This window comes from Ichthyophthirius multifiliis (genome assembly GCF_000220395.1).
Source record: "Ichthyophthirius multifiliis unplaced genomic scaffold scaff_1120509250953, whole genome shotgun sequence".
In the NCBI taxonomy this organism is placed as follows: domain Eukaryota; phylum Ciliophora; class Oligohymenophorea; order Hymenostomatida; genus Ichthyophthirius; species Ichthyophthirius multifiliis.
Window position 1 is genome coordinate 14,169 of NW_004086344.1, and position 24,645 is coordinate 38,813.

General features: G+C 16.5%; 6 protein-coding genes across 6 annotated transcripts, besides 35 other annotated features; 3 read left to right on the forward strand and 3 right to left on the reverse strand. All coding sequences in view use genetic code 6, as the record gives it.

Annotated features, from left to right (window-relative positions):
• Nucleotides 1-127: 127 nt before the first annotated feature.
• Nucleotides 128-185: a microsatellite.
• A 273-nt stretch (nt 186-458) lies between these two features.
• Nucleotides 459-499: a microsatellite.
• Nucleotides 500-929: 430 nt separating this feature from the next.
• IMG5_117920 (hypothetical protein) lies at nt 930-2,179 on the reverse strand (the record flags this gene model as incomplete). The annotated part of the gene is made up of 2 exons (XM_004034505.1): nt 930-1,294; nt 1,345-2,179. 2 exons carry the CDS (start codon nt 2,177-2,179, stop codon nt 930-932), a joined length of 1,200 nt encoding a protein of 399 aa, XP_004034553.1.
• Nucleotides 2,180-3,797: 1,618 nt separating this feature from the next.
• Nucleotides 3,798-3,827: a microsatellite.
• Nucleotides 3,798-3,839: a microsatellite.
• A 1,406-nt stretch (nt 3,840-5,245) lies between these two features.
• Nucleotides 5,246-5,270: a microsatellite.
• A 1,065-nt stretch (nt 5,271-6,335) lies between these two features.
• Nucleotides 6,336-6,362: a microsatellite.
• Nucleotides 6,340-6,379: a microsatellite.
• Nucleotides 6,380-6,652: 273 nt separating this feature from the next.
• Nucleotides 6,653-6,682: a microsatellite.
• A 13-nt stretch (nt 6,683-6,695) lies between these two features.
• On the forward strand, nt 6,696-8,153 carry IMG5_117930 (hypothetical protein; the record flags this gene model as incomplete). The annotated part of the gene is made up of 2 exons (XM_004034506.1): nt 6,696-7,228; nt 7,427-8,153. The coding sequence occupies 2 exons, from the start codon at nt 6,696-6,698 to the stop codon at nt 7,812-7,814; spliced, it is 921 nt and encodes a 306-aa protein (XP_004034554.1). The 3' UTR covers nt 7,815-8,153.
• Nucleotides 7,255-7,304: a microsatellite.
• Nucleotides 7,257-7,299: a microsatellite.
• Nucleotides 7,348-7,416: a microsatellite.
• A 668-nt stretch (nt 8,154-8,821) lies between the features above and the next one.
• Nucleotides 8,822-8,853: a microsatellite.
• Nucleotides 8,822-8,860: a microsatellite.
• Nucleotides 8,828-8,860: a microsatellite.
• Nucleotides 8,861-8,874: 14 nt separating this feature from the next.
• Nucleotides 8,875-8,948: a microsatellite.
• Nucleotides 8,875-8,959: a microsatellite.
• Nucleotides 8,881-8,930: a microsatellite.
• Nucleotides 8,890-8,963: a microsatellite.
• Nucleotides 8,935-8,985: a microsatellite.
• Nucleotides 8,939-8,985: a microsatellite.
• Nucleotides 8,939-8,987: a microsatellite.
• Nucleotides 8,988-9,036: 49 nt separating this feature from the next.
• Nucleotides 9,037-9,204: a microsatellite.
• Nucleotides 9,047-9,194: a microsatellite.
• Nucleotides 9,047-9,201: a microsatellite.
• Nucleotides 9,048-9,201: a microsatellite.
• Nucleotides 9,050-9,157: a microsatellite.
• Nucleotides 9,132-9,204: a microsatellite.
• A 3,450-nt stretch (nt 9,205-12,654) lies between these two features.
• Nucleotides 12,655-12,697: a microsatellite.
• Nucleotides 12,655-12,700: a microsatellite.
• A 249-nt stretch (nt 12,701-12,949) lies between these two features.
• Nucleotides 12,950-13,021: a microsatellite.
• Nucleotides 12,954-13,021: a microsatellite.
• Nucleotides 12,955-13,023: a microsatellite.
• A 182-nt stretch (nt 13,024-13,205) lies between these two features.
• IMG5_117940 (hypothetical protein) lies at nt 13,206-15,452 on the forward strand. The gene has a single exon (XM_004034507.1). It carries the CDS (start codon nt 13,913-13,915, stop codon nt 15,011-15,013), a length of 1,101 nt encoding a protein of 366 aa, XP_004034555.1. The 5' UTR covers nt 13,206-13,912; the 3' UTR covers nt 15,014-15,452.
• Nucleotides 15,453-15,865: 413 nt separating this feature from the next.
• Nucleotides 15,866-16,291, reverse strand: IMG5_117950 (hypothetical protein; the record flags this gene model as incomplete). The annotated part of the gene is made up of 1 exon (XM_004034508.1): nt 15,866-16,291. One exon carries the CDS (start codon nt 16,289-16,291, stop codon nt 15,866-15,868), a length of 426 nt encoding a protein of 141 aa, XP_004034556.1.
• Nucleotides 16,292-17,830: 1,539 nt separating this feature from the next.
• Nucleotides 17,831-17,859: a microsatellite.
• Nucleotides 17,860-18,022: 163 nt separating this feature from the next.
• On the reverse strand, nt 18,023-20,020 carry IMG5_117960 (protein kinase domain protein; the record flags this gene model as incomplete). The annotated part of the gene is made up of 3 exons (XM_004034509.1): nt 18,023-18,460; nt 18,504-18,855; nt 18,897-20,020. The coding sequence occupies 3 exons, from the start codon at nt 20,018-20,020 to the stop codon at nt 18,023-18,025; spliced, it is 1,914 nt and encodes a 637-aa protein (XP_004034557.1).
• Nucleotides 20,021-21,390: 1,370 nt separating this feature from the next.
• Nucleotides 21,391-21,444: a microsatellite.
• Nucleotides 21,445-21,451: 7 nt separating this feature from the next.
• On the forward strand, nt 21,452-22,598 carry IMG5_117970 (hypothetical protein; the record flags this gene model as incomplete). The annotated part of the gene is made up of 3 exons (XM_004034510.1): nt 21,452-21,956; nt 22,286-22,399; nt 22,594-22,598. The coding sequence occupies 3 exons, from the start codon at nt 21,452-21,454 to the stop codon at nt 22,596-22,598; spliced, it is 624 nt and encodes a 207-aa protein (XP_004034558.1).
• A 1,678-nt stretch (nt 22,599-24,276) lies between these two features.
• Nucleotides 24,277-24,310: a microsatellite.
• Nucleotides 24,311-24,645: the final 335 nt, after the last annotated feature.

Below are 24,645 nucleotides of genomic sequence, written 5' to 3' on the forward strand. Positions count from 1 at the left end.
TCTATAAAAAATATTACATCATAATTAGTTAAAATTTAAAATTAAAATTTTTATTTTTAATAATTGTTAATATAGACACAAATATTTACGTATTTATAATAAAAATTATTAATAATAATATGCACTAAAAAAATAAGTAATTATTTTTTATTTAAAAAATAATCACTTATTTTTATTTTTAAAAAGGTAAAATAATAAAATATTATCTTGAAAAAAATTATCAAGATTAATAATAAAAAAATATAATTCTATAAAAATAATTATTTTAATTTTTAAACATATGTATAATTTTCTAAGATACTTAAAAACATTAGTAAAAGAAAATATTCAGCATTAAACAAAACATAACAAAATTAATAAGTTAAAATATTTTAATAAAATGTATAATTTTTTTAATTTATTATTTTTTTTTTTAAATAATGTTAAGAAATTATTTAATAACTGAAAATATAAAATAGAAATTATATTGTATAAAAAATTATATTTATATAAAATTATAAAATGCATACCAAAATTAAAAAAAAATGTCTTTAATATTTTTGTAAAAATAAATTGAAATCAAAATTCAAAATAAAAAATATTTTAATAAAATAGAGTCTTTAATACTTTTGTATAAAATTTTATTTTAATTAAGGGTAAATTTTTAATAATATACTATGAAAATCAAACATAATGCTAATTAATTGTATTCTATAATTAAAAAAATAAATTTAAAAATATATTTAAATAAAAAATATTATTTTAAAAATATCAAAATTAAGAAAAAAATATTAATTCCATAATAAATATTTTATATTTATTAAAATAATTTTTATTTTAAATTAAGATATATAAAAGATGTTTATATTAAATTAAAAAAATTAAAATTATATAAAAAAACTCTAATAAACTATAAAATATAAAATAATAATACTAACATTTAGTTTGATTCATTACTTATCGAAAATTTATTTCAAATAATTTAAATCACAAGATTAAGGATATAAAATCGGCAAACCATACGCCCTACACCAAACCAAATTCGAAAGTATTCCCAAACTTCTAGAAACTGCAAAAATTACTGTATAAAATTAAAATTCTTTAATTCCAAGTGAGTAAAGTAAAGCTCCTGAATGTGCATCAACATTAGGATAAGGATTATTAATATTTTTATATTTTTTAAGACATTAAGGGATTACTATGCTAAACTAATGAACAAGTTTTATCATTTCATTATCTTTTAAATATAATTGTGAAAATTCTTAAAAACGTGTAAATCTAGGATCAGTTACTCTAAGTACAGTATGTCCGTACCCTTTTTAATTTAAAACAAATAAATATGTAATTAAATAAATTTAAAAATACCTGGAATAACTCTTCCATTTTTAATATTAAAATCTACAACATATTCAATTTATTAATCTGTAGGATTATATCCGTATTATTAAGCAAACTACAGAATCCATTTTAAAACTTCTTAATTAGCAAGTCCATGTAGAGGCCCAGCTAATCCATTATAAGCACTCGAAAGAGCCAAATAAGGGTCACCTAAAGCCGAGCCTACAAGTTGAGAAGCATGAGTAGAAACTTCACCCCCTTCATGGTCTGAATGAAGACTCAAAAATGCTCTAAAGCACTCATTTACGACATAATTATCTTCAAATCCCATCATAAATGCCATTTATTCAGCCCAATCAAATCCAATGCCATAATTTTGGCAAATAATTTCCTTTTTATATTTCTTTCTATAAATAATAGATGCTATCCTTGGTAATTTTGATATTAAATCAACTGAATCTTCATATACATATTCCCAATAATTTTCTTTATGCAACTTCTAATCTTGATATAAACACGAAAATTTCGATTTACGCTATTCGTGCAATATTATTAACGAAAGCATTGTCATTGGATGTAAATCATTATCTAAACTTTGTATAAATTTTTACAATTCATCAGATATTTCTCCTCTTTCATCCCATTCTTGTCTTACTTGTTCTACTTATTCAAACGTGGGAATTTAACCAGTTAAAAGAAGAAAAAAAATTCCTTCAGGAAGCGGTTCTTGGTCATTATTTGAATCTTTTTTGCGCTTTGGAAGCTTTTATTTTAGCTCTGAAAGTGTATAACCTCGTATTAATACTCCTTTTTAAGGTTCTACAATTGATTAGTCATAAAAAATTGCAGATATTCCGCGCATTCCTCTCAATATTTAGTTTAGGCTATAATTTTATATATGTTTTTATGAATGCATCGACTTTATTTATTTTAATTATTCTTATTATTATGGTATTACATCTTTTAAAACACCTTTTAAAGTATTTTATGATGAAAATTTATATTTAATTATTTTTATCATTTATTGCATTTTTTCGATTTGGATAATATTGATTTTTTCCTTTATTGGATATTTCTTTTTTTATTTTTAAATTATTTAATAATTTTATTTTGTAATAAAATTTTTATCTCCATTTAATAATTTTGCAAAAAAAAAACAAAAAAATTTTGCAATAAATTCATTTTTAAAATATAATTATATTTCATATAATATTTTTTTTTCTTTTGAATGATAGATAGTTCCATGTTAATTCAAAAAAATAAAATTCATGTTTTATTATTTTTAAACTTCAATTAAATTCAATAATACAAAAATTAAATATAAATTATAGTAAATAGTTATATATATAAAAATAATTAAAATCACATTTAATTAAAAATTTGATATATATCTTAAATACTATTCAATTAATATTGATCTTTAAAAATATTTTTATAAAAATAATAATTTTAATTAAATAATTACAAATTATTGTTTTATTTATTATAATTTTTTTACTTATAAAATAAAAAATATATAAATTTTTTGTTTGTAATATGTTTTTGTGTAAATTGATAATAAATAATCTTTTGTATATCCAGTAGCTTCAGCACTCTTAAAATTATATTAAACTTATTAATGAACAAGAAATTTAACATAATAATAAGGAGATCATTTAACGTATTTATCAAAACTTTTTTACAAAAATCTGTTTTAAACATTATGTTTCCCAATCTTACATTAATTTTGTCTATTTTGGTGAGTAATAATTAAATTCTTCCTTAACAAAGAGAAACATATCCAGTACCGAAAGATAAACACATATTTTTTAATTTATTAAATATTTAATTAAATAAATAAAGTAATTAATAAAAAAATATTCGGTCGCAGCATATAATAATTCTTAGTTTCTTCTTATTTTAGATTATGCTTTTTAGGAAATTAAAGTTTAGTTAATAATAAAAACAATTATTTCTTTAATAATTTTTTATTTCTTATTAAGCAAATCAAAGATGAGTAAGATAATCTATATTATTAGCTTTTTACTCATTGTAGCAGTTTATAGCATTATACTCAGCAACTTCTTTAGCTCTCAAGTTGTTTACAATATTCTTTCTGAATTAGTTGAGTAATTAAAGGACATTTTAGAGGAAACCTTTTTCAGCAACTTATTAATTACGAGGGAGTATAACAAAAGTAGACTTAAAGTGTTACTAAACATTATTTTCTATCGGATATTTTTGTTGGCTCTTTAGAGGATTAATCTTCACATTCAATCATTTATTTAAAATATTTAGTTACGGTTTTTATTCTGTTATTTTCTTTAAAATATCCATCCAATAATTAATAGAAATCTAAATAAGAATTTTAAGTTCATTTTAGCTTTGATTTAAGACATAAATTTAGTTAATAATCTAGTTTTACAAAATTAGTATTTATATATTGATACATCTTGACTAAACGAATAATGATATGAATAATATGGAAATTAATTTTATCATTTATTTGTTATTTTTTTATTTTTATTTTTAATTATTTATTTCAAAAAAAAGAATACTTTCTTAAAGAAATTTTTAAATAAAAATTAAATAATAATATTTTAATAATTAAATATATCTTTATTTAAAAATTCATTAAATGCAATATTTTTTTTTTATTTAATTTTTATTTATTTTGTAAATATTTTTTAAAAAACTTGATTTTTATTTTAATAAATAAAATATTTAAAATAATTATTTTTATAAATATATTTTAATATATGTTTTTTTTATTTTAGAAACTTTAATTAAATGGATTAATAGAGATAAAATTATTATTAATTAAAAATAATAAAAATTGATTTAATTTAATAATTTCATTGATTAAAAATATTATATTATTTAATCTAATATATATATCATTTGTGCTTTTTTTTTATAACTTATATTAACTTATTTACTAACAAAAAATAAAAGTAATAAAAATATAAAATGGCCTTTAAAAAAAAAAATGAATAAGTAAATAATATTTTTAAATATAATTATAAAAGATAATAATAAAATATAAGAAATATTATTAAATATAATTATATATGTAATTAATAAAATAAATAAGTTATTATTATATTGATATAATCAAAATATTTAAGATTACTATAAATAAAATATGTAAATAATATTTAAATAAATAATCAAAAATTATTTGTTTTTAAATTAATATTGCAAAATATGTTTATCAGATAATAAAAAGATAGATTTAATTATTAAATAAAATAATAATAAAAAAGTTTTTAAGAAACTCGATTATCATATTTATTTTGCAAGTTGTATATTTAGGATTTTAACACATTTAATCATAACATAAATATCTCAGTAAATTATAATCTTAATAAATATTTAAATAAAGAAGAAAAAAATAAGTTGTATATATAAAGAATTAATAAAATACATTAAATAAAAATAATATGAGTAAGTAAGTATATGAAAAAATATAAATTTTAAAATATGGCGAATTTTATTAAAAATCTTTAATAAAAAGTTATAAAAATTAAATAATAAATTAACAGATATGAACCTAAAATTAGTATTACATATATTTTTTATAATAAAATTATAGAAATATTTGAGATTTTTGATAAAAATTTAAAGTTTGTTTCATTTCATATTTTTCTATTAAATTTTTTATCAAATATTTTTAAATTATATCATGAAAGATAAATTATTAAATTTTCATACAAGTAATAACTTTAATAAATATTTTGTATTAATTAATTATTCTACTGATAAATATTATTTACTTATATATTGTAACTTCTATTATATAAGACCAAATAATTTCATTATTAAGATTCTTTAATATTTTTATAAAATTTAATAAATAAAACTTCTTTATTATCATTTTAAAATATTATTTAATAATTAAATAAAATAATAAGTTATTTATTTTAAAAAACAAAAAAATTAAAAAACGAAAATTAATATAAAAATTAATATAATACCAATTTTATGAATTCTAATTTTAAAAATTTAATATTATATTTTTATATTTTTAAAGTTTTAAAAGTAATAAAATTAAACTTAATTCCTCATAATTTTAAGTTTTATTATTATATTTTTAAAAGATTATTATTATAAACAAAAAATTGGTAATTATAAAAAATAATATTAAACTTCGATATTAAAATTATTTATATATAATTTTTTTAATTTTATTTTTAAAAAAATTACTATAATTCTTATAAATATAATATAAAAAAATAATTAATTCCATTTGTAAAATCAGAGGTATTAAAATTATAATAATTAAATAATTAATAATTATAATGCATAGTTATTTTATTCTATAGAAGTTTAAAATCAAATTAAATATTAATTAAGAAACACTGCGTTTATCCTAAATATAAATTATCTAAACTTTTATTATTACGAATTTATATATCGCTAGAAAACACAAATAAATATTAAAAACTTTAAGAGGGAAAAAATGGACAAATTATTATATTAGGTTGATAGAGATGCTTTAATATATTAAATTTATAATATAAAGTATCATAATACCCTAAAAAAAATTGTTTGCTTTTAAAAATGCAGATTTTTTTTATGTATGAACTTAAATTATTTGCATTTTTGGCATAATTTTTATTTAAAGAAATCAGTAATCAATGTAAGCAAGGTATAATTAGCTTTATCTCTTTACTTTATAAATATTTATTCTTTAATACCTTATTTTTATTAATAAAATAATACAATCTAATATTGAAAGCTCAATTACTAATCTTATTATTTAAATAAAGTTAATTTTTGATTGAATTATTTATTTTTATTCATTTTTAAATATTTTTATATCTATTTTATTGATAAAATTCAAAATTCCTATATTTTATGAATATTTAAATACATTTTCTGAAATTCATATATTGAGAATATATAAATACTTAATTTGATTCTTAACTTTGACTGGATTCCTTAAATTAAATATAAATTGTGAAGTTCAAGAAATTAATGAGTAAATTTTATTTAATTTGAATAAGCTAATTTTCTAATTTCAAAATTAAAAAAAGTATTATTAAATTATTATTATTAAATTAATTTATATTATTTAATTGTATATTTTTTTTTTAATTTATTATATTAATTAATATTTAATAATATAATTATAATATTTTCAAATCAAATATGACTATTATTTATTGATTTTTTATAAAATTATTTTACTTATTATTTGAAATAGTTAATCTTAATTTTCATAAAATTATTTTTAATGCTAACTAAATAAATTATATTACATTTATTATTAAAATAGTTTAAATTTTTCAATATATTTTTTAATTAAAAAATTATCAATTTTTTTAATCTTTTATTTCATTTATAGTATAAATAAAAATTTGAAAATTAAAAATTTAAAAATATTTTTAAATAAAATGGATATTGTTGAATAAATAGGTTTTATTCATTTTTGGGGATTATCTCCTGCTATAAATTTTATCGATAAAACATAAAAAGGAAAATAATCATTAAATGTTCTTCTTGTATGTACATCAGATATACGACACATACTTAAGACAATTGCAGACAACTTAACGAAAAATGATTAATTAAAAGAATTAAATATATATGTATATGAAAAGGAAAAAGAAGTAACATGTAGGATGATATTATTAATGTAAATACTTTAGACATATACATTAAACTATAAAGAAAGAATAGAACTATATTTAGATGTTTTTGGAAATTGCTTAATTAGAGAAAAAACATAATTATATATAAATGAAATATTGCCGACATTGATTAATTTAATAAATAACGAAAATAAAAAAACTAGTACACCTTTAAAAAAATTATTTGATTTCAGTGAAATAAAATATAAAGAAATAGATGATCTGACAAATATATTAAACTTATGGCATAGTAAAATACCTTTTGAAATGGAAAAACATAGAGATTAAAGATTAAGGTATTTTTTTGTAAATTATTGATGATAAAAAAAAATAAAAAAAAAATGAATAAAAAAATAAATAAATAAAATAAAATATATAATATTTATTTAAAAAAATAATATTATTTATTGTTTAATATATTTAAACATTTAATATATAAAGTTATTTATATTTACAAAATTATAATTAAATAAATTTTTATATTAATATAATAGATATCATTATAAAGAAAGATACGATTTTAGAACTAACTTAATAGATTGGGATTATTAAATGGGTTTAAAGGAATAAGCTTCTATTATTCATTTTATTCATTACAGAGACTGGAGATAGACAGGGGTTGCATATGAATCTGGATTTTCTTCATATATTATTCCAAATAGAACTCTTTCAAGTTATTTACCAGGGAAAAAAAAAATACCCAATAAAATGTTTATGTAAGAGGTTTTTGGGGAGATATTGTTATTTCTCCTTATATTTCTATAGGTATAGAATGTGATTATGAACCAGAAAAAACTAAATTGTTTAAAATTGCAAATAAATAACATGTTGGTCATTCAGTAGAAGTTTCTGAATATTTAATTCAATATTTTCTACAAATGATAGACAAGTTAACTGAATATAGAATGGTTTTTACTGATCAATATAGATCTGATAAATTTGAAAAAGAAAAATAAGAGGAAGCATTAAAAATGGATGCTAATATAATTGATAAAGTAATTAAAGAAGAAGTAGAATAACTGTAGAATGCTAAAATTTAATAAGAATTTTAATAAAACATTAATTAAAGCTTATAAAAATAGGAAGAAAGTTAAAAATAAGGAAGCTAATAAAAAAAAGAAATATAAGAATATTATTTAAATTAAGCAAATTAGAAAGTAAAATAATAAAATACTGAAGATTAAATTACTATGAGCAATACTAGAATAAGTACAATAATAGACTAAAATATTGATGATTAAAAAAAACAAAAATATTTGATACAGAAAAAAAAATTCAAATTTTTAATAATTTAAGAATTAAGATAAAGATAAAAATAAACATTAAAAACTAAATTTAAAATATAATAATAATAACTCTTTTTATGCAAATGAAAATTATGATGACAATACTTAACAAGAATTAGATTTATTATAAGGTTTCAAAAAAGTTAATTTAAAGATTATTCCTTTATTTGATGAGTTTTCAAAACTATATTCTAAAAAGAAATTTTAAGATTTCTTTGATATTGGAGTGTTAGGATTTATTTAATCTGCATCTTTAAAAAATAATGAATTTTTAAAGATTTTCAAAAAAGATGCATCATTGTTTTGTGAAAATGCTACTTATTTAGTTCCTTTAAAAAAAAAGAAAAATAGAAATTAATGAAAAAATTGTTTGCCTTGCTAAATAAATTAATTTAAATAAAGTTAATGAATATTAAATTGAACATCACAATTTGTTCAAAGTCTAAAAATGATTTATGTTTATTTGATTAGGCATTTATTTTATATAAATTATACGTTTTTTAAATTAAAAATAATAATTATTAAAAAAGATTAAAAAAAATGTTTTAAATAAATATTTGTGAAATAATAAAAAAAAAATATATATATAAGATATAAAGATGTATAATAAAAAAAATAAATAATAAAAAAATAAAAAAATAAGTTGATAATATATGAAAAAAAAAATATATTATAAATAAATTATTAAAATATAAAAATATTATAATATAAACATAATAAATAAAAAAAAAAAAAATATAAAAAAAAATACAAAATTATAAAAAAAATATTTAAAATTTTTAAAGTATAATAATAATTTAATTTTTTAAATATTAATTTTTTTTTTTTTTTATTTATTTATTATTTATTTATTTATTTATATTATATTATATAATTTATATATTATTTTTTATTTTTTAATATTTATATTTAATTTATCTTTTATTTTATACTTTTTTATTTTTTTTTATTTTTTTAATTTTTTTCTTATTTATTTGTTATTTTTTCATATCACTTATTATTATATATACCATATAAAATATTATATTATAATTTAAAGTTATTTATTTAAAAAAAAAATTATTCTAAATATTAATTATAATTTTTTTTTTTAATATATACATTATATTATTTATTAATAAAATTTTTTTTCTTTCATTTATTATATTTATTAATCTAGAATTAAGTATATGTATAATAAAAAGTATTTACAAATTTTTTATATTTTTTTTTTTTACAAATATTTTTTATAATATTTAAATATAAAGATAATTTAGAAATATATTATTTAACTTTTTTATATATAATTTATGATATATGATATTATATATATTTTTTTGATTTTATTTTATATATAAGATATTAAATAAATATTATATATATATATATTTATGGTTTTATAAAGTAAACATGTAAATAAAAGTTAATATAAATATTATAATAGGTTAATTATTTAAAATCGTATTAACTTACTAAATTTTTAAATTTTTTATTAAATATTTAAACTAAAAAGCTTTTAATAAAATTTATATATAATTTTAAAAATTTTTATCAGATTAATTTTTTATTTTAAATTTATATTTGATATTAATTATCTATATAAAATAAATTTATATTTTTTAAATTTTAACTACATTAAAATAAATTGAAATTTGGTTTTTTGCCTTTTTAATTAATTTAATTAATAATTTTTTAAACAATTCATATATATTCTTTTTGTTCTACTATTATCTTCTTATTTTTATTTTTGTTTTTTAATTAAATACCTTTAGTTTAGAATCTTAAATTAAATATAGTTCTCTAATTTTATTTTATGGATATTAATTATATTAAAACAAAAAATATATAAATATTTTTTCGAAAAATAATATTTTTTAATTAATAATAAAACATTTATTAAAGTCATAAAACCAATATTACTTTATAAATTAATATTATAGGATAAAAAATTATCATATTTATGTGATTATTTTAATAATTTTTTTTTTTTATAATTAATTAATAATAATCTTTTAAATAGAAAATGTTTTAGAATAACTAATAACAATCTAGTCAAAAAGATTCATTTTATAATTAAGTTGAAGAAAATGTATTATTGTCTCAACTAATTAGTGAAATTTTGTAATCAAATAATACACCTGAGCAAGCTTTTGATAAAATTGATCAATCTAAAAAAGGTTATATAGATATAGATGATTTTAAAAAAGAATTAATAAATTATGATATAGAGGATTAAGAATAGCAAGAAGAAATATTTTAAAAATTTAGTAATTATAAAGAAAAAATGGATAAATAATAATTTCTCTAATTTATTTAAGAAATGTTATAAGATCATCAATATAATATATTCTAAAGCGATAATTTTACTAGACCTTCGAATATTTAATATTCTTCACCATTTAGGGATGAATAAGAAAAAAATTAAATAATAGAAATATTTGAGTAAATGGATATTCCAAATTTAGAATAAAAAAATTAGCAATAACATTTCAAAAGCGATTCTAAATACGCACCTTTTATCCGAAAATTAAGGTAGCAAAATAATTTTAATGAGTTTGTAAGATCATATAATACAATTTAAAATTATAAAAATTAATAAGAATACTAAAGTCATTAAATACAAAATAAAAAATTTAATAAATAAGCCTCACCTATTAAAAATAAAAATAGCATACTTACTAGTTAAAATTAAAGAACTTATATTTAAAAATATTCTCCAATAACCAAAAAAGTATAATAAAAACACTTCACTAATTTTTTTTCACAAAATAATAATTCTGATTTTATTTAAGAATTGAAATCTTTCGATATTTCTTAAGTAAAAGGATATTTGGCCTTAAATAAATTAAAAAAAAATCATTAAAAAAAGTTTAGTCTTTAATTAAAATCAAGTACTAAATCAATATTTATTTAAAAAGTTATTTCTATATTTTTGATAAAAATATATAATATATATTTTTATTATAAAAAAGAATAAGATAATATTTATAAAATGACTAAAAATAAATTTGTGTAACGAGAATAATAAAGAAAAACATTTTTAGAATAAATTCAAAATAAATCTCTATAAAAAGACAAACTTGAATAATTTATAAAATGTTAATAACTTAAAACTGAAGAAGAAACAAAATTTGATAATAAAAAAAAAAATAATAAAAAAAATATCTTAATAAATTAATTTAATATATATCTATAACAGGTAGGTTTTTAAGAAAACTAATAAAAAATTAAATAAAAAAGTAATAATAATGTTTTTGATGATATTTTAGGTAAAATAGAAAGTATGAATTCAGCAAAAAATAACTTTAAAAGAATTTTTTCTTTAGATTTATAAAAAAATCTTAATTCTTTGTCACCAAAAATACATAATAAAAATGGAATTAAAAAATAATATTTAAGAATTTAGTAAATTAAAAAAAAATTAAGATCTTCAATTTCTTAAAAAGATAAAATAGATAAAAAAGTAAAAGTCTAAAGATGATAAAAATATTAATTAGATAGATATAAATTTATTTATATATATATATAAATATATAAAAGTTTATATATAAATAAATATATTAAATATTTATTTATTTTATTAAATATTTATATATAATAAAATATTAAAATAAAACAAATATTTATTTATTTTATTTATAATTATTTTTTCAATTTTATTTATTATGCTTTAACAACATAATAAATTTTTAATTAAATTTTTATAAATATTTTTTTTTTTAAATTTATTCATTAAAAAAATATGTTTATGCCCTTTTTATTATTTTGTATCTTATAATAATATTATAAAAAAAAAGAATTATGAGTTAGATACATTTTCACATATTTCTTTTTTATATTAATAATAATTAAATATAATTATATAATTTTTTTTTTATTTATTAATATAATTATTAACTTAATTCATACAATTTATTAATTAAATATTTTAAATTATTATTATTTATTTGGTTTTCCATCATTAGTAAATTAATAGTCTACAAGAATTAATTCAGAATTTTTAATTAAAAATTTGTATGAATTATTTAATTTTGAAAAATAACTTATTTAGATTATAAATTAGAAGCTAAACAAAAATTAGGTTAAATAATAAAAATTAAATTTAATTAAATTTATAAATTTCTATGAATATAGAATTTTAAAATAATGCAATTAAATTATTTTATGAATTTAGTTTATAGTTTTTTAAAAAAATGCATATATATTAGAATAAGAATTTCTATAAATATTTTTCAAAATATATAAAATAATTAAAAATTATAATATGATTTACTTTCTTTAATTGGTTGAAAACTTTAAAAAAAAGAAAAATTAAACGCACTAACTATAACTTTAGGTTGTAAAAATAATTAGTTTATTTAATAATATTTATCATATTTTTGATAAAAACATAAATAGAATTTTAAATCCATTAAATTAATTATTTTTATATATAATTTTTATTAATATTTGAAAAAAAAAATAATTATAATTAAAAATATTTTTAAATTATAAATAATTTTTTTTTGATATTTAATGATTTAAATATTTTAGTTTATAGAAAAAGCTATGAGAATGTGTCTCAATTAATAAAAAAAATCATAATTAAAAAAAAATGTATGTATAAGAATAAATTATGTTAAGTTTTAATTATTTTAAATACACTGTATTCAAATATATGGCTTTAATCTGAAAAATTAATAATGCATAATTAAAATATATTTATTGTTAGAAATATGAATTTAAACTATTGCATTATAGCATTCAAACAATTAATAAATAAAATAAAATAAAATAAAATAAAATAAAATAATAAAATAAATTAAATAAAATAATATAATATAATATTTATTTAAATGCATTACTATATTAATAATAAAAAATCAATATAAAAAATTATATGACTATTTAAAATTAGAAAAGATTAAATTTATTATTATTTTCTTTATTAATATAAAATTTGTATAATAACTAATAATTAAAATAAAAAAAAGATTAAGTCTGCTTTATTTAATTTATTAATATAAAATATTTAAAACAACTAATAATTTTAATTTATCAAAATGCATCAAGCTTTTTGTACCATTTACAAAAAGTATTGTAATCTAAATTATTTTTGTATGGGTCTAAACTATTTTCTGTAAAAGCAGATAAAGCCATTGAAAATGCTAATTTGTTGGGATCTAAATTAGCAAACTCTTCTGAATAGTTTCTAGCAAATACAAGTTTAAAAGAAGACAAGAATAATTGATAAAGTTCATCAAATTACAATTCTCCGTCTTAGCTTCTGTCAAATGCCTTAAATATGCCTTTTATTTTTTCATTTTCACTACCTCCACACAATAAACTGAAAGCTCCCATTAATTCATTCCAATCAATAATCCCATTTCCATCAATATCAATAATACTGTAGAGTTCTTTTAATTATTTTTTAGGAATATCTTATTTGAAGTTAATTTATATTCTAAATTAATTAAAAAGTTATTAGAAAAGCTCTTATAATTTTTAAAAGTTTAGCTTATCATTTACTTTTATTTCGATTAAGTATTCAACTGCTTATAAGAAATTAATTTAATCAAATTTAAGTTGATTTCTATAATGTTAAATATTTGTCTCTGTTATTTTAGATTTCTATATTTATTCGTATCTTTCTGATGTTAATTTGTTATATTCTTCGCCTTTTACACTTAACAAAAAAATAAATATTATTAAGTAGTTTTTATAAAAATTACTTAAATGCATAAAATATTTTTTATTTTTTAGCTCTTGTTTATTTTGCCTTTTAAAGTACTTCTTCAATTCTTTATTTTTATTTTTAACGATCTTCAGCATCATCATCAGCATATAAGTTGTGCCATATAACAAATTCTTCATATGTAATTTTCTAATCCTTATCAATATCAATTTCCTCGAAAATTTTTTAAGCTAAAGCAGCTGCAATTTTTTCGACATAAAATTCATGTTCAAATGCATCCTACATAAAAAATAAAAAAATGCAATAAATTTTGTTATTTTTACCTCTTTTTTATACTTTCTACCATCTCCAATTCTAATAACCATTCTCAAATAATTGCTGAGTTCTCTAATATCGAAAGAATTATTTTAATCTTCATCAAAAATATAGAAAGCAGCTTCAAGTTTTTCTTTTTCAGAAGCATTAGCAAGCATAACAAATCCAATAAGAATTTGCTTAAAATCAACAATAGCGTTATCATTAAAATCTAAATAAAAGAACATTTAGAATAAGTAGAATTATTATTCAATATACAAATTTTCAGCTTTTAGTAAACTAATGAATTCATGAGGTTTAATTCCAACTCTGTTTTATACACTTCCATTAACATTTTAGTTTAACATTTCCTTAGTTCTTTTAATAAGATCAGTAAAATTAATATCATCAATATTAAGTTTATATCTAATAGAAAGAAAATCTTTATAACTAATTTGATAAACCATTTCATAGAAAAGATCATATAATTTTTTACTCAAAGGTTTTCCTTTTTCATATAATTATTTAAAAGTTTCTAATCTATGATATTCTTTTTCAAGTAATTTATCTCCTATGTCAGATCTGTCTTATTAATTCTTTTATCTTAATTCTTAAATTCTCTTATCATGCTCGACTTCATCAATTAAATCATCAGCAATTTTAGAATTTACGACAATTTAACCTTTGGCTTTTCCTCTTTTTATAATTTCTTATCCTTCATTACTTGCTAAAACTATTTTTTATTATTCGAAGTTTCCTCCTTAAATAACTTAATAATTTCCAATTCCTCCTTATTAATTTTATTATTATACTCCTAAAACTTAAGCATATTATCCACTTCCTGTTGATTGTATTTAGTTATTATTCTAACCAGTATTCAATCCAGTTCCATAACCTCCTGAAGATTAATTATAAGTATAATTAACTGTAGGTTATGAAGAACTTTATTATTAATAATAAGAAGTTGTTTATTAAACAGGTTTAGCAGTTTAAAGTGTTGCAAACGGTGTATAAGTATTTAATCCAACTGGTTCATTCGAAGAAGAAGTGAATTAGTAGCCTCCACTTCCAGTTTAGAATGCAGGGACGCCACCAGTTGTTGATTACATATAGGTTTATGTAGTGGTATAAGTAGATGGTGACTTGAAAAAATCAATAGTTGGTTTTCCAAAAAGAACTAATTCTAATTCTCTTTTTAAGTTTTATACAGCTGTGTCCTAATATTATTAGAAGTCTTTAAAACCCGGTCTTTCACGCATAAATGTTTATAAAGCTGATATTATTTTAGAATCTCTTTATTCTATCAAACTACATAAACGTTCTTTAGCAGTATTTGAAAAATCTAAATTTTTTACTATGTATATATATTAATCGTCAGATTAATAAGACATTTTTTTATTTTTATTAATATAATTATAATTTATTTTATTTCGAATTAATATTTTTATAAATTATGAGACTTTTAATTTATTTATTTTTTTCCTCTTGTAATTTTCATTTGTTTATATCTTTTTATTTATTTTTTATATTTAATCTTAATAAAAAAAAATATTTTAAAAACGATATATACATTAGTAGTAATTGTAACTTATACTAATTAATAATTATTTTTCTAAAATAAAAATAATTAACAAATAATATTTTTATATTATTAACATTAAAAAAAATATAAAATAGTTAAAGCTAAATTTTTTATATAATCAATTTTAGACTTCATTATCTCCAACACCATATTCTAATTAATTAATTCTTTATTCAATATTATTTAAAGCTTGTTACAAAGCTGTTTTTTCAGACTTTAAAGCGTCTAATGATAATTATATTCTATTACCTTCTGCTCTTTAATGTGCATAATGTCTTTTCATTTCTTCTTCTAATCTTATTATTTCATTTTAAAGAATATTTTATATACCTTAGTTTTTTGCTCTTAATACTTATTCGACTGTCTCTTTTTCATTTTTCAACACTTAAAATTCTTTTTTGTGTTTGCTTAATTCATCAGATAATACATTTGCTTTTTCTTCTATATTTTTTATTCTTCCTTTTAATGTCGAAGGATTTAAACATAATGCTTAAGTACCGTTTGCTATTGATAATGTTCCTGTTGTATATCCTTATTTATCCATTTATTTACTTTAGCTTTCTTTAAACCCTATTTTATTAAAATTTTCATCAATAATATATTGGTTTTTTTATTTTTGAGATTATAAAGGAGAATGCATTTTTTTATATTTTAAATAATTTTTAAAAATACAATATATTTTTATTTTTTATTTTTTGAAAAATAATAAAAATAATATAATTTAATTTTGATATAAAATTTAAATAGATTATAAATTGTGTATAATATTAGTTTTTGTATTAAAAAGGTCAAAATCAAAAAAAAATATAGCAAAAAAGCCTTAATCAAAAAAAGGCCTTAATAAATGAGAATTAGAGTAGTTTGCTATATTTTATTTTTTTTATTTTTACTGTAAAATTTTTAAAATAACACCATCAATAAAAAACCATAATCTATTTTTTCCACATATTTTTATTTTTTCGATTGAGTTCTTTAAAAAATAACTATAGAAAAAAAAAAAAAAAAAGTGTGAACCAATTTATATTAAAAACTACTATAAAATAAAATATACTTATTTTTTATAATTAATAAATTTTTGACTTAAACATTAATTTAAATTAATAATAATATTAATTTAATTAAATGATAAGGCGAATAAATTACATTTATATAAAACGATATTTTTTTTATTTATTAAAGAAGGATATATTATTAAAGCGTTTGTTTTAACGAAAATATAAAAGTTCAGACACTATTTAAAATAACTTAAATATTTAAGCTTTTAAAATATAATTATTTAAATGGAGCAATATTAATTTTTTTTAAATTGCTATAAATAGTCAAATATTAAAATCTGAATTTCTAAATAAAAGTAAAATAATTAATAATAATAGTTAATTAGAAATAATATGTTTAGAATAAATATGAAATAAATTTAAGGAAATATTATTTTATAAAAAATATTAATTTTTGATTTTATTTAAATGTGATATATTTTTCTTGCTTTTTTTGTTATGATTAGAGTGCTATAGAAAAAAATATTGTAAAATAAAAAAAATTATCAGTTAAAATTAATTTTATAAAATAAATTTAAATTATAATAAAGTTTTATGGTTAAAACAATTTATTAAATGCTTAAAAATCATATTTTAAATATTAAACCGATTATTAAATAAAATTACTTATTCGTTAAACTAGCTAGCATTAATAATAGAGTACAAATAAAAATTCATAATTAAAAAACTTTAAATATTAAAAAATATCAGTACAATATTAGAAAAAACAAATAAAAAAATATTAGGATTTTAATTTATAACAAATAATATAAAATTGATAGACTTCATATAATATTTGATAAATTTAATAGAGAGAAATTTATTAATTGAAGAAAATCTTGTTTTCTATTTAAATAATATTTAAACTAATAATGTATAAAGCATAAAACATCTGAAAATTTTATAAGAAGTTAACCAACGATACCCGTATCCGTATAATCAATTCTGAAAATATATAAGTTCAAATTCTTATAAATTGAAAAAAAATACTATATAATTAAATAGCTACAAAAATCAAAAATATTTTAAATTACTTTTTAAACAATGAGAAATATCATAAAAAATATATAAAAAATATTGAATATTTTATGAAGGCATTATAAAAGAAGTTTTATAATGAAAATTTATATGAAATGAAACAAAAAATATGTTGTTAAAATTAATATAATAAAATTATTTATTTAATTATTATAAACTCTTTTCATTTACTATTTAATATGCTCAAATCTAAACTTGATAATTCATTAATTTAATTTAACTAATTTTGGTTTTTTCTTAAATTATTTTATATAAAAGGATGTCCATAAGCTTTATCTAAACTTATTCTTTTGTTAGGATCTTTAATTAAAATTTGGTTAATAAAATCTGCTCCTTCGAACGAAATAGGTCCTGGAAATTTAACATTTCCCTTAATTTTTAAATTAAATTTAAAAAAATATTAATAATACTTTTAGGACTTTATTAAAAGTTGCATCATTATTAAAAGCGGTAAATGGTGCTTTACCAAAAATTAATTCATATGTTAAGATACCTAAACTCCAAATATCAACTGAAAAGTCATATTATTTTCTTTGAACCATCTCAGGGCTTATATAATCTGCAGTTCCACAAAAAGTTTACCTTAATTAATTATTTTTAACTGTTCCCGAACATCCAAAATCACATAATTTTATAATACCCTATTTTAGATAATAATTTTAAATTACTTTTGTAAAATATTACATTAGATATCATAATATTTTCAGGTTTAATATCTCTATGAACTATATTTCTTGAATGAATGTATTATAAAATTTAGATTAATTAATGTATATAATTAGCAGTTTATTATTCATTATACTTTTTATCATACTATTATTTCATGTCTTGAAAAAGTTCATTTCCACAAGCAAGTTCTTATACTATATAAAAAGCATCTTTTTCATAAAAAAATCCATACAATTTAATTATTCCTGGATGATCTAAAACTGTTAAAGCTTTTATTTCGTTGCATATATCTTATACCATTTTATACTATATTATTTTAGATTTCTTTATTTATTTCAATGCTACTTTTAAACCTGTTTTATTATCCCTTTATTTACATAAAAATTAATATTTTTTATTTTTTATTACATAGCTAAATATATATCTGAAAATTTCCCACTTCCAAGCTTTTTTCCTATAGCAAATTAATCTAAAAAAAAAAAGCGATTATTATAATTTCTAGGTTGTTAATTATATTAAAATATATTTATATCAAATTATTCCTTATTTTAATTTCTATAAATATCTATACTATCTTATATAATTAATTAATTTTATTTATTTAAAGAAATATTATTTATATTCTTTAAGCTATTATTTATTTTTAAATTTATATATTTAATACTATCATTTTCATATTAATTTTTACTCTTAAACTTTTAAATTTTCGTTTATGAGTTTTAATTTTTTTAAAATTCTAAATTATCAAACTGTTTAATATTGGTTTTTATATTATGTTAATTATAATTTTACAATATTTTTTATATTCCAAAATTTCTATCATTTAAATCAGGGCTATTTGTAACACGCTTGCTAAGTTTAATAATAGAAATGTCTTATACAGTATTCTCATTTTTAATTTCTTATTGATTCGAAATGAGTTTAGAGGAATTATAACTTAGAGGAAGTTATTTTTCTTAAACTCCTTAATTATTATTTTTTAATAAATTTCCAAAATCAACTGAGCTTGTTTTTATATGAGAATTAGAATATGCATTAAATTCCTTTTGCAAAAATGTATTATTATCCCCTTTAAAATCTAAATTTGGAATAGGCTTTTCCTTAGAATTTTATAAACTTTGAATTTAATGGAAATACTAACCAGCTTTTTTTTAATTTTAATTTTCTTTCACTTAATCTATTATTTTTTATACTTCAGAATTCGCAGCATATAAAGGTTCATTTATAATTAATTATTTTCCATCCTATTAAGCATTTATATAATTAAAAGAGTCTTTTTTTACCACTTAGTTAATATTTGAAAAATCTACAATAATTTATTTTTCAATTATATTATCGTTTTATGAAAAAGCGATTTCTTCAAATTAAAATTGATTTTAATTTTATTAAGTTATTAAATTATTAAAATCTAAAGATAAGAAACGATTATGTTTTTATTCATTTGTGCCTTAATATTAAAAATATGTTTTATTTCTCGATTATTCATTTTAGATTTTCTTATTAATTTTCTTAACATTATTAAATTCATCCATTATTTATTATATTTAAACTTGCTACTATAAATCTTAATTTTCTTTCTTTTATATTTAAAGATTGAAAATGTTTTTTTCACTTTTTTAACGAATTAATTTATTTTAAAGATCTTAAAAAAAAAGTTGTATTTTTTGTATTTTATCAATTATATTATCGATATTAGATAAATGTATTTCTTTATGCTTAATTTAGCAAAATAAATCTTCTATATTTTTTTCTAAAGTTTAAAATGAAATTTTAAACGATTAATCCAAAAATGAAATTTGAGTTTAATTAAAAATGTCTTTTTTTAAATGTAAATTAAATATATTGAAAAAAAAAAATATATATCAAAAACTTTTTATATATTACCTAATTAATTTTCAAATGTTTTATCCATTATTATATTATTATTTTTTTCAGTCAAAGAAAATTTTTTAAAAGGAAATCAATAATTTTTTAAATTTCCTATAATTATATAAACAAAAATTTTATATGTTCAAAAAAATTTAAATAAATATACTTTTAAAAAAAAAGTAATCTAAAAATATAAAATTAATTTTAATTAATACAGAGAGTATTTATTTTTAATAAAGACAAAAGAACTTACTTATACTTGATATATTTAAATGAAAAGTATTATTTTTATATTTAAAAATAAAAAAATATTAGTTAATTTATTTTATTGTTTTTTATTATCATATACTTAATAGAATTTTTTATCCTAGACATAACTTTTTTATTAAAAAATTGACATATTTAAATAGAATATTATAGTAATTGCATTTTAAAATATCTTATAAATAATTATTGGATAGCATCATATTTATTTTATAATTTTTATTAATTCTTTTTAATTTATACCAATATTTTATACATATTTAAATATCTAAAATTATATATTTATTTTTAATAAATAGTTAATAATTTATTAACAAAATATAAAAGTAAACTTATATAAAAATATTAATATATATACTATATTTAATTGTGAATAAGTTAACTTTATTTTTATATATTAATATGCATATTTTTAAATTTTAATATTAATAATAAAAATTACAAAAAAAACTAAAATTAATATAATATATTTATTTGTTAACTTCATAAATTAGAAAAACTCATAAAAATTTGTAAAAAATATGAATTCAAATAAATTAATAAAAAATAAAAAAAAGTAATAATATATGTAACAAAAAAAGGATATAATATTAAATAAATAATTTATAAATAAATTAAATAATGTATTAAAATTAATTTTACTATCATAAAAAATAATAAATAAAAAAAAATTGAAAACTTAAGAAAAAAAATTATAATATATAAATAAAAATATATAGATATTATTAATATAAATTAAAAAAAGATATACATACAAAAACATTGATATTAATAATAATAATAATAATAATAATAATAATAATAATAATAATAATAATTAATATATATAAATGAGTCTTCTCGTAATTAATGGTGCTAATAAAGTTTCATAAGGCTTGATTCGTCATTTTCACAGCACAGGTGTCTATGAGAATATAGTTTGTGCTGATTTATTTCCTAATTATCACTCTTTAGAAAGCTATTTATAATTTAAAGATACTTTATCTTCAAACATACAAACTAAATTAAAGGAAGTTAAGCTTTTGGACAAAAACGAATTAGAATATTAAGTATCTAAAGCCTCTCACGTAGTTTATGTTACTCATGATTATTATTTGAATGTTCCTTGTAAATTATCTTTGCTAAAGAACGTAGCTTAAGTATGTAATTAATCAAAAATTAAGAATTTTACAGCAGTTTCTCTTATTGAATATTTGCATTATGGCGAAAATCATCCTTTAGAGGTAGCTGAAAAAGCAATTAATGAAGCCTAAAGAATAGCTCCTAATTTAATTGAATTAAAAACTGATTTAACTTTTGGACTTGATTCAGGAGTCGTTAATGAATTATTTTCTCGTATATTTCACGGATAAAATTTATATTTCTAGCCAAGTTAAAATATCGTTCATCCTATACATACATCGCTTGTTGCATAAGCTTGTTAAAATGTTTTATAAGGAAAAAAACAAATAAAAATAAATATTTACTTACCGGTAATCATCCATTTACTTGGAGTAGTTTAATTTAAAATCTTGCCAGTATAGTTAATAAAAATCCTTCTTTGAATTAAAGTGTTCTTGAAAATATTTTGAATCCTACTAATAAATTTATGTTTAATGAATTTTTATATTAAGCTAATTATGTTAATTTGGTTAAACTTATTAACCAATATCAATTATTTTAAGATCAATAGCACGGCAATATTTCTGATTTAGGAGTTTTTACTGAAATCGAATTTTCTAAGTTCTATACTTAAGGAAGTGTTGATTTTAAAAACTTTAAAAAAAATCATGCCTATAGTAAATGATTTATGAATTCTGAATTGACAAAAATAAATTTTATATTTATAAAAAAAAAATATTATAAAGTTTAATTTATAAAAAATTTCCAATAAAATATAAATATGCAATAATAAAATAATAAATAATATTTAAAAATAAATAACAAGAAAAATAAAATGTAATAAAAATATGATTTAATATCTTTAAAATAGAATGATTTTTTGAAATATTCTCCATTAAATGAAAAGCAATTTAAACTTGAAAATGGGGAAAAACTACTTTTATCATGTTAGTTAACAAAAATAAATCGAAAAGAAAAATATTAAGCCAGAAATTTCGTTATAACAACGAAGCGTATATTTAATGTAGGCAGAAGCATTAAAAGAACTATAGATCTCTAAAAATTAGTAGGAATATCAATATCTATACATTCATAAGAATTTGTTTTACATGTAGGTTCTGAATATGATTATAGATTAGAAAGCGATGAGTATAGAGAAATATTTATTTATTATACATTCGCATGTTATAATAAATTAATGAATAAAGATTTATTTATATTTGTACATAAAGAATCAAAATTAGATAATTATTGTACATAAGAGCTTGATATGAGCAAGAAAATTAGTAAAATACCTTAATAAGGAGGATTTCAAACAAACTTTCTGAAATTAAATTTATTTATGGCGAATAAATTTATAAACTTCGATGAATAAAGGGTTGTCTTTATCAAAGATTTTACCACCTTAAAAATATGGATTTCTGATTTTGAAGCAACTCATGCTATTTCTTAACAAATTCAAAATAAAGAAAGTAAGGTATATTTAGTAAAATGCAAAAAATAATCAAAATCTAAGGATATATTTTAAAAATTATATGCTTTAAAAAAAATTAATGTAGTCAATTCAGATGAAATAGAAGCAATCATTAAAAGAATATATTAACTTACATCTGCTGAATATATTGTCCCTTTAAAATATTGTTTTATATAGAAGAAAAACGGTTTTCATGAAATTTACTTTGTGTAAAAATTAATGGTAGGGGGTGATTTATTCAAATAAATTCAAATTTAACATAATATTTAAGAAGACAAAGCTAAAATAATTATCGTTTAAATACTTAATGCTTTGAATTTCTACCATACAATAATAAATATTCCTTATGGAGAATTAAAACCAGAAAATATATTATTTGATAACTAATAAAATGTATATTTAACTGAATATAGAAGTGAAACATAAAACTCAGCTTTTTAAACTCTTGAATATTAATCGCCAGAAGTTTTAAAAGGATTTTAAAAAAGCTATTCAAGTGATTATTGGGCTTTGGGTATTTTATTATATGAAATGTTAGTAGGAATAACCCCATTTTTTTATGAAAATGAAGAAGATATTATAATTAAATTAATTTTTTAGAATTAAATATATTTTCCTAAATTTATTGATATTTCTTAAAACGCTTAAAATTTAATAAAGTCTTTACTAAATCCGCATCCTTCTTAAAGATTAGGGGCAAAAGAAGGTATTGAAGAATTCAAGAAAAATTAATGGTTTGATGGTGTTACATGGGAAAAATATAATTCTGAGCTTAGTAATAAAAATATAGATGAAAAAAAATCGGAAAAAGACATTTCTTATATACATATTGATTGCTTTCCTTTAAATAATAGTGAAGTTTTAATTTGAAATATATAAATATATATATAAAATTTTAAATATTATTTACAAGATTATATCCAAATTACAAAAAATAAAAAATAGTATTTTTAAATTAAAATATTTAATTTCAGATAATATATAATTTTTAAAAAACATAAATATAATTTATTTAAATCATATTAAGATAAAAATTATGAATATTATATATTTTCTTATTGGTTTGATAATTCCTATATAATTTTTTTAATTTTATTTTTATAATTTTTTTTTAATGAAAACTTAAATCTTTTATTTGAAAATAATAAAATCTAATTTCAATCTTTTAATTTAAGTTTTAGATTCTATTTTAATTTGAATTTAAAAAATTTGTTTAGTATTAGGTTTGATTTCAAATAACTCAATTCCAATTATATTATTACTTAGTACAGAATTATCCAAATATCTAATGAGGTTGGATCATAAATAATAAAATTATTTATTCGATAAGTTAACAACTAAATTAATAATTTGCAATACACTTTCTTTATTTTAATCATACTTAGTTTAGATAGTAAATAAATTAATAAACATCTATAAGATGAATTAAGTTTTGTATTAATTTTCAGA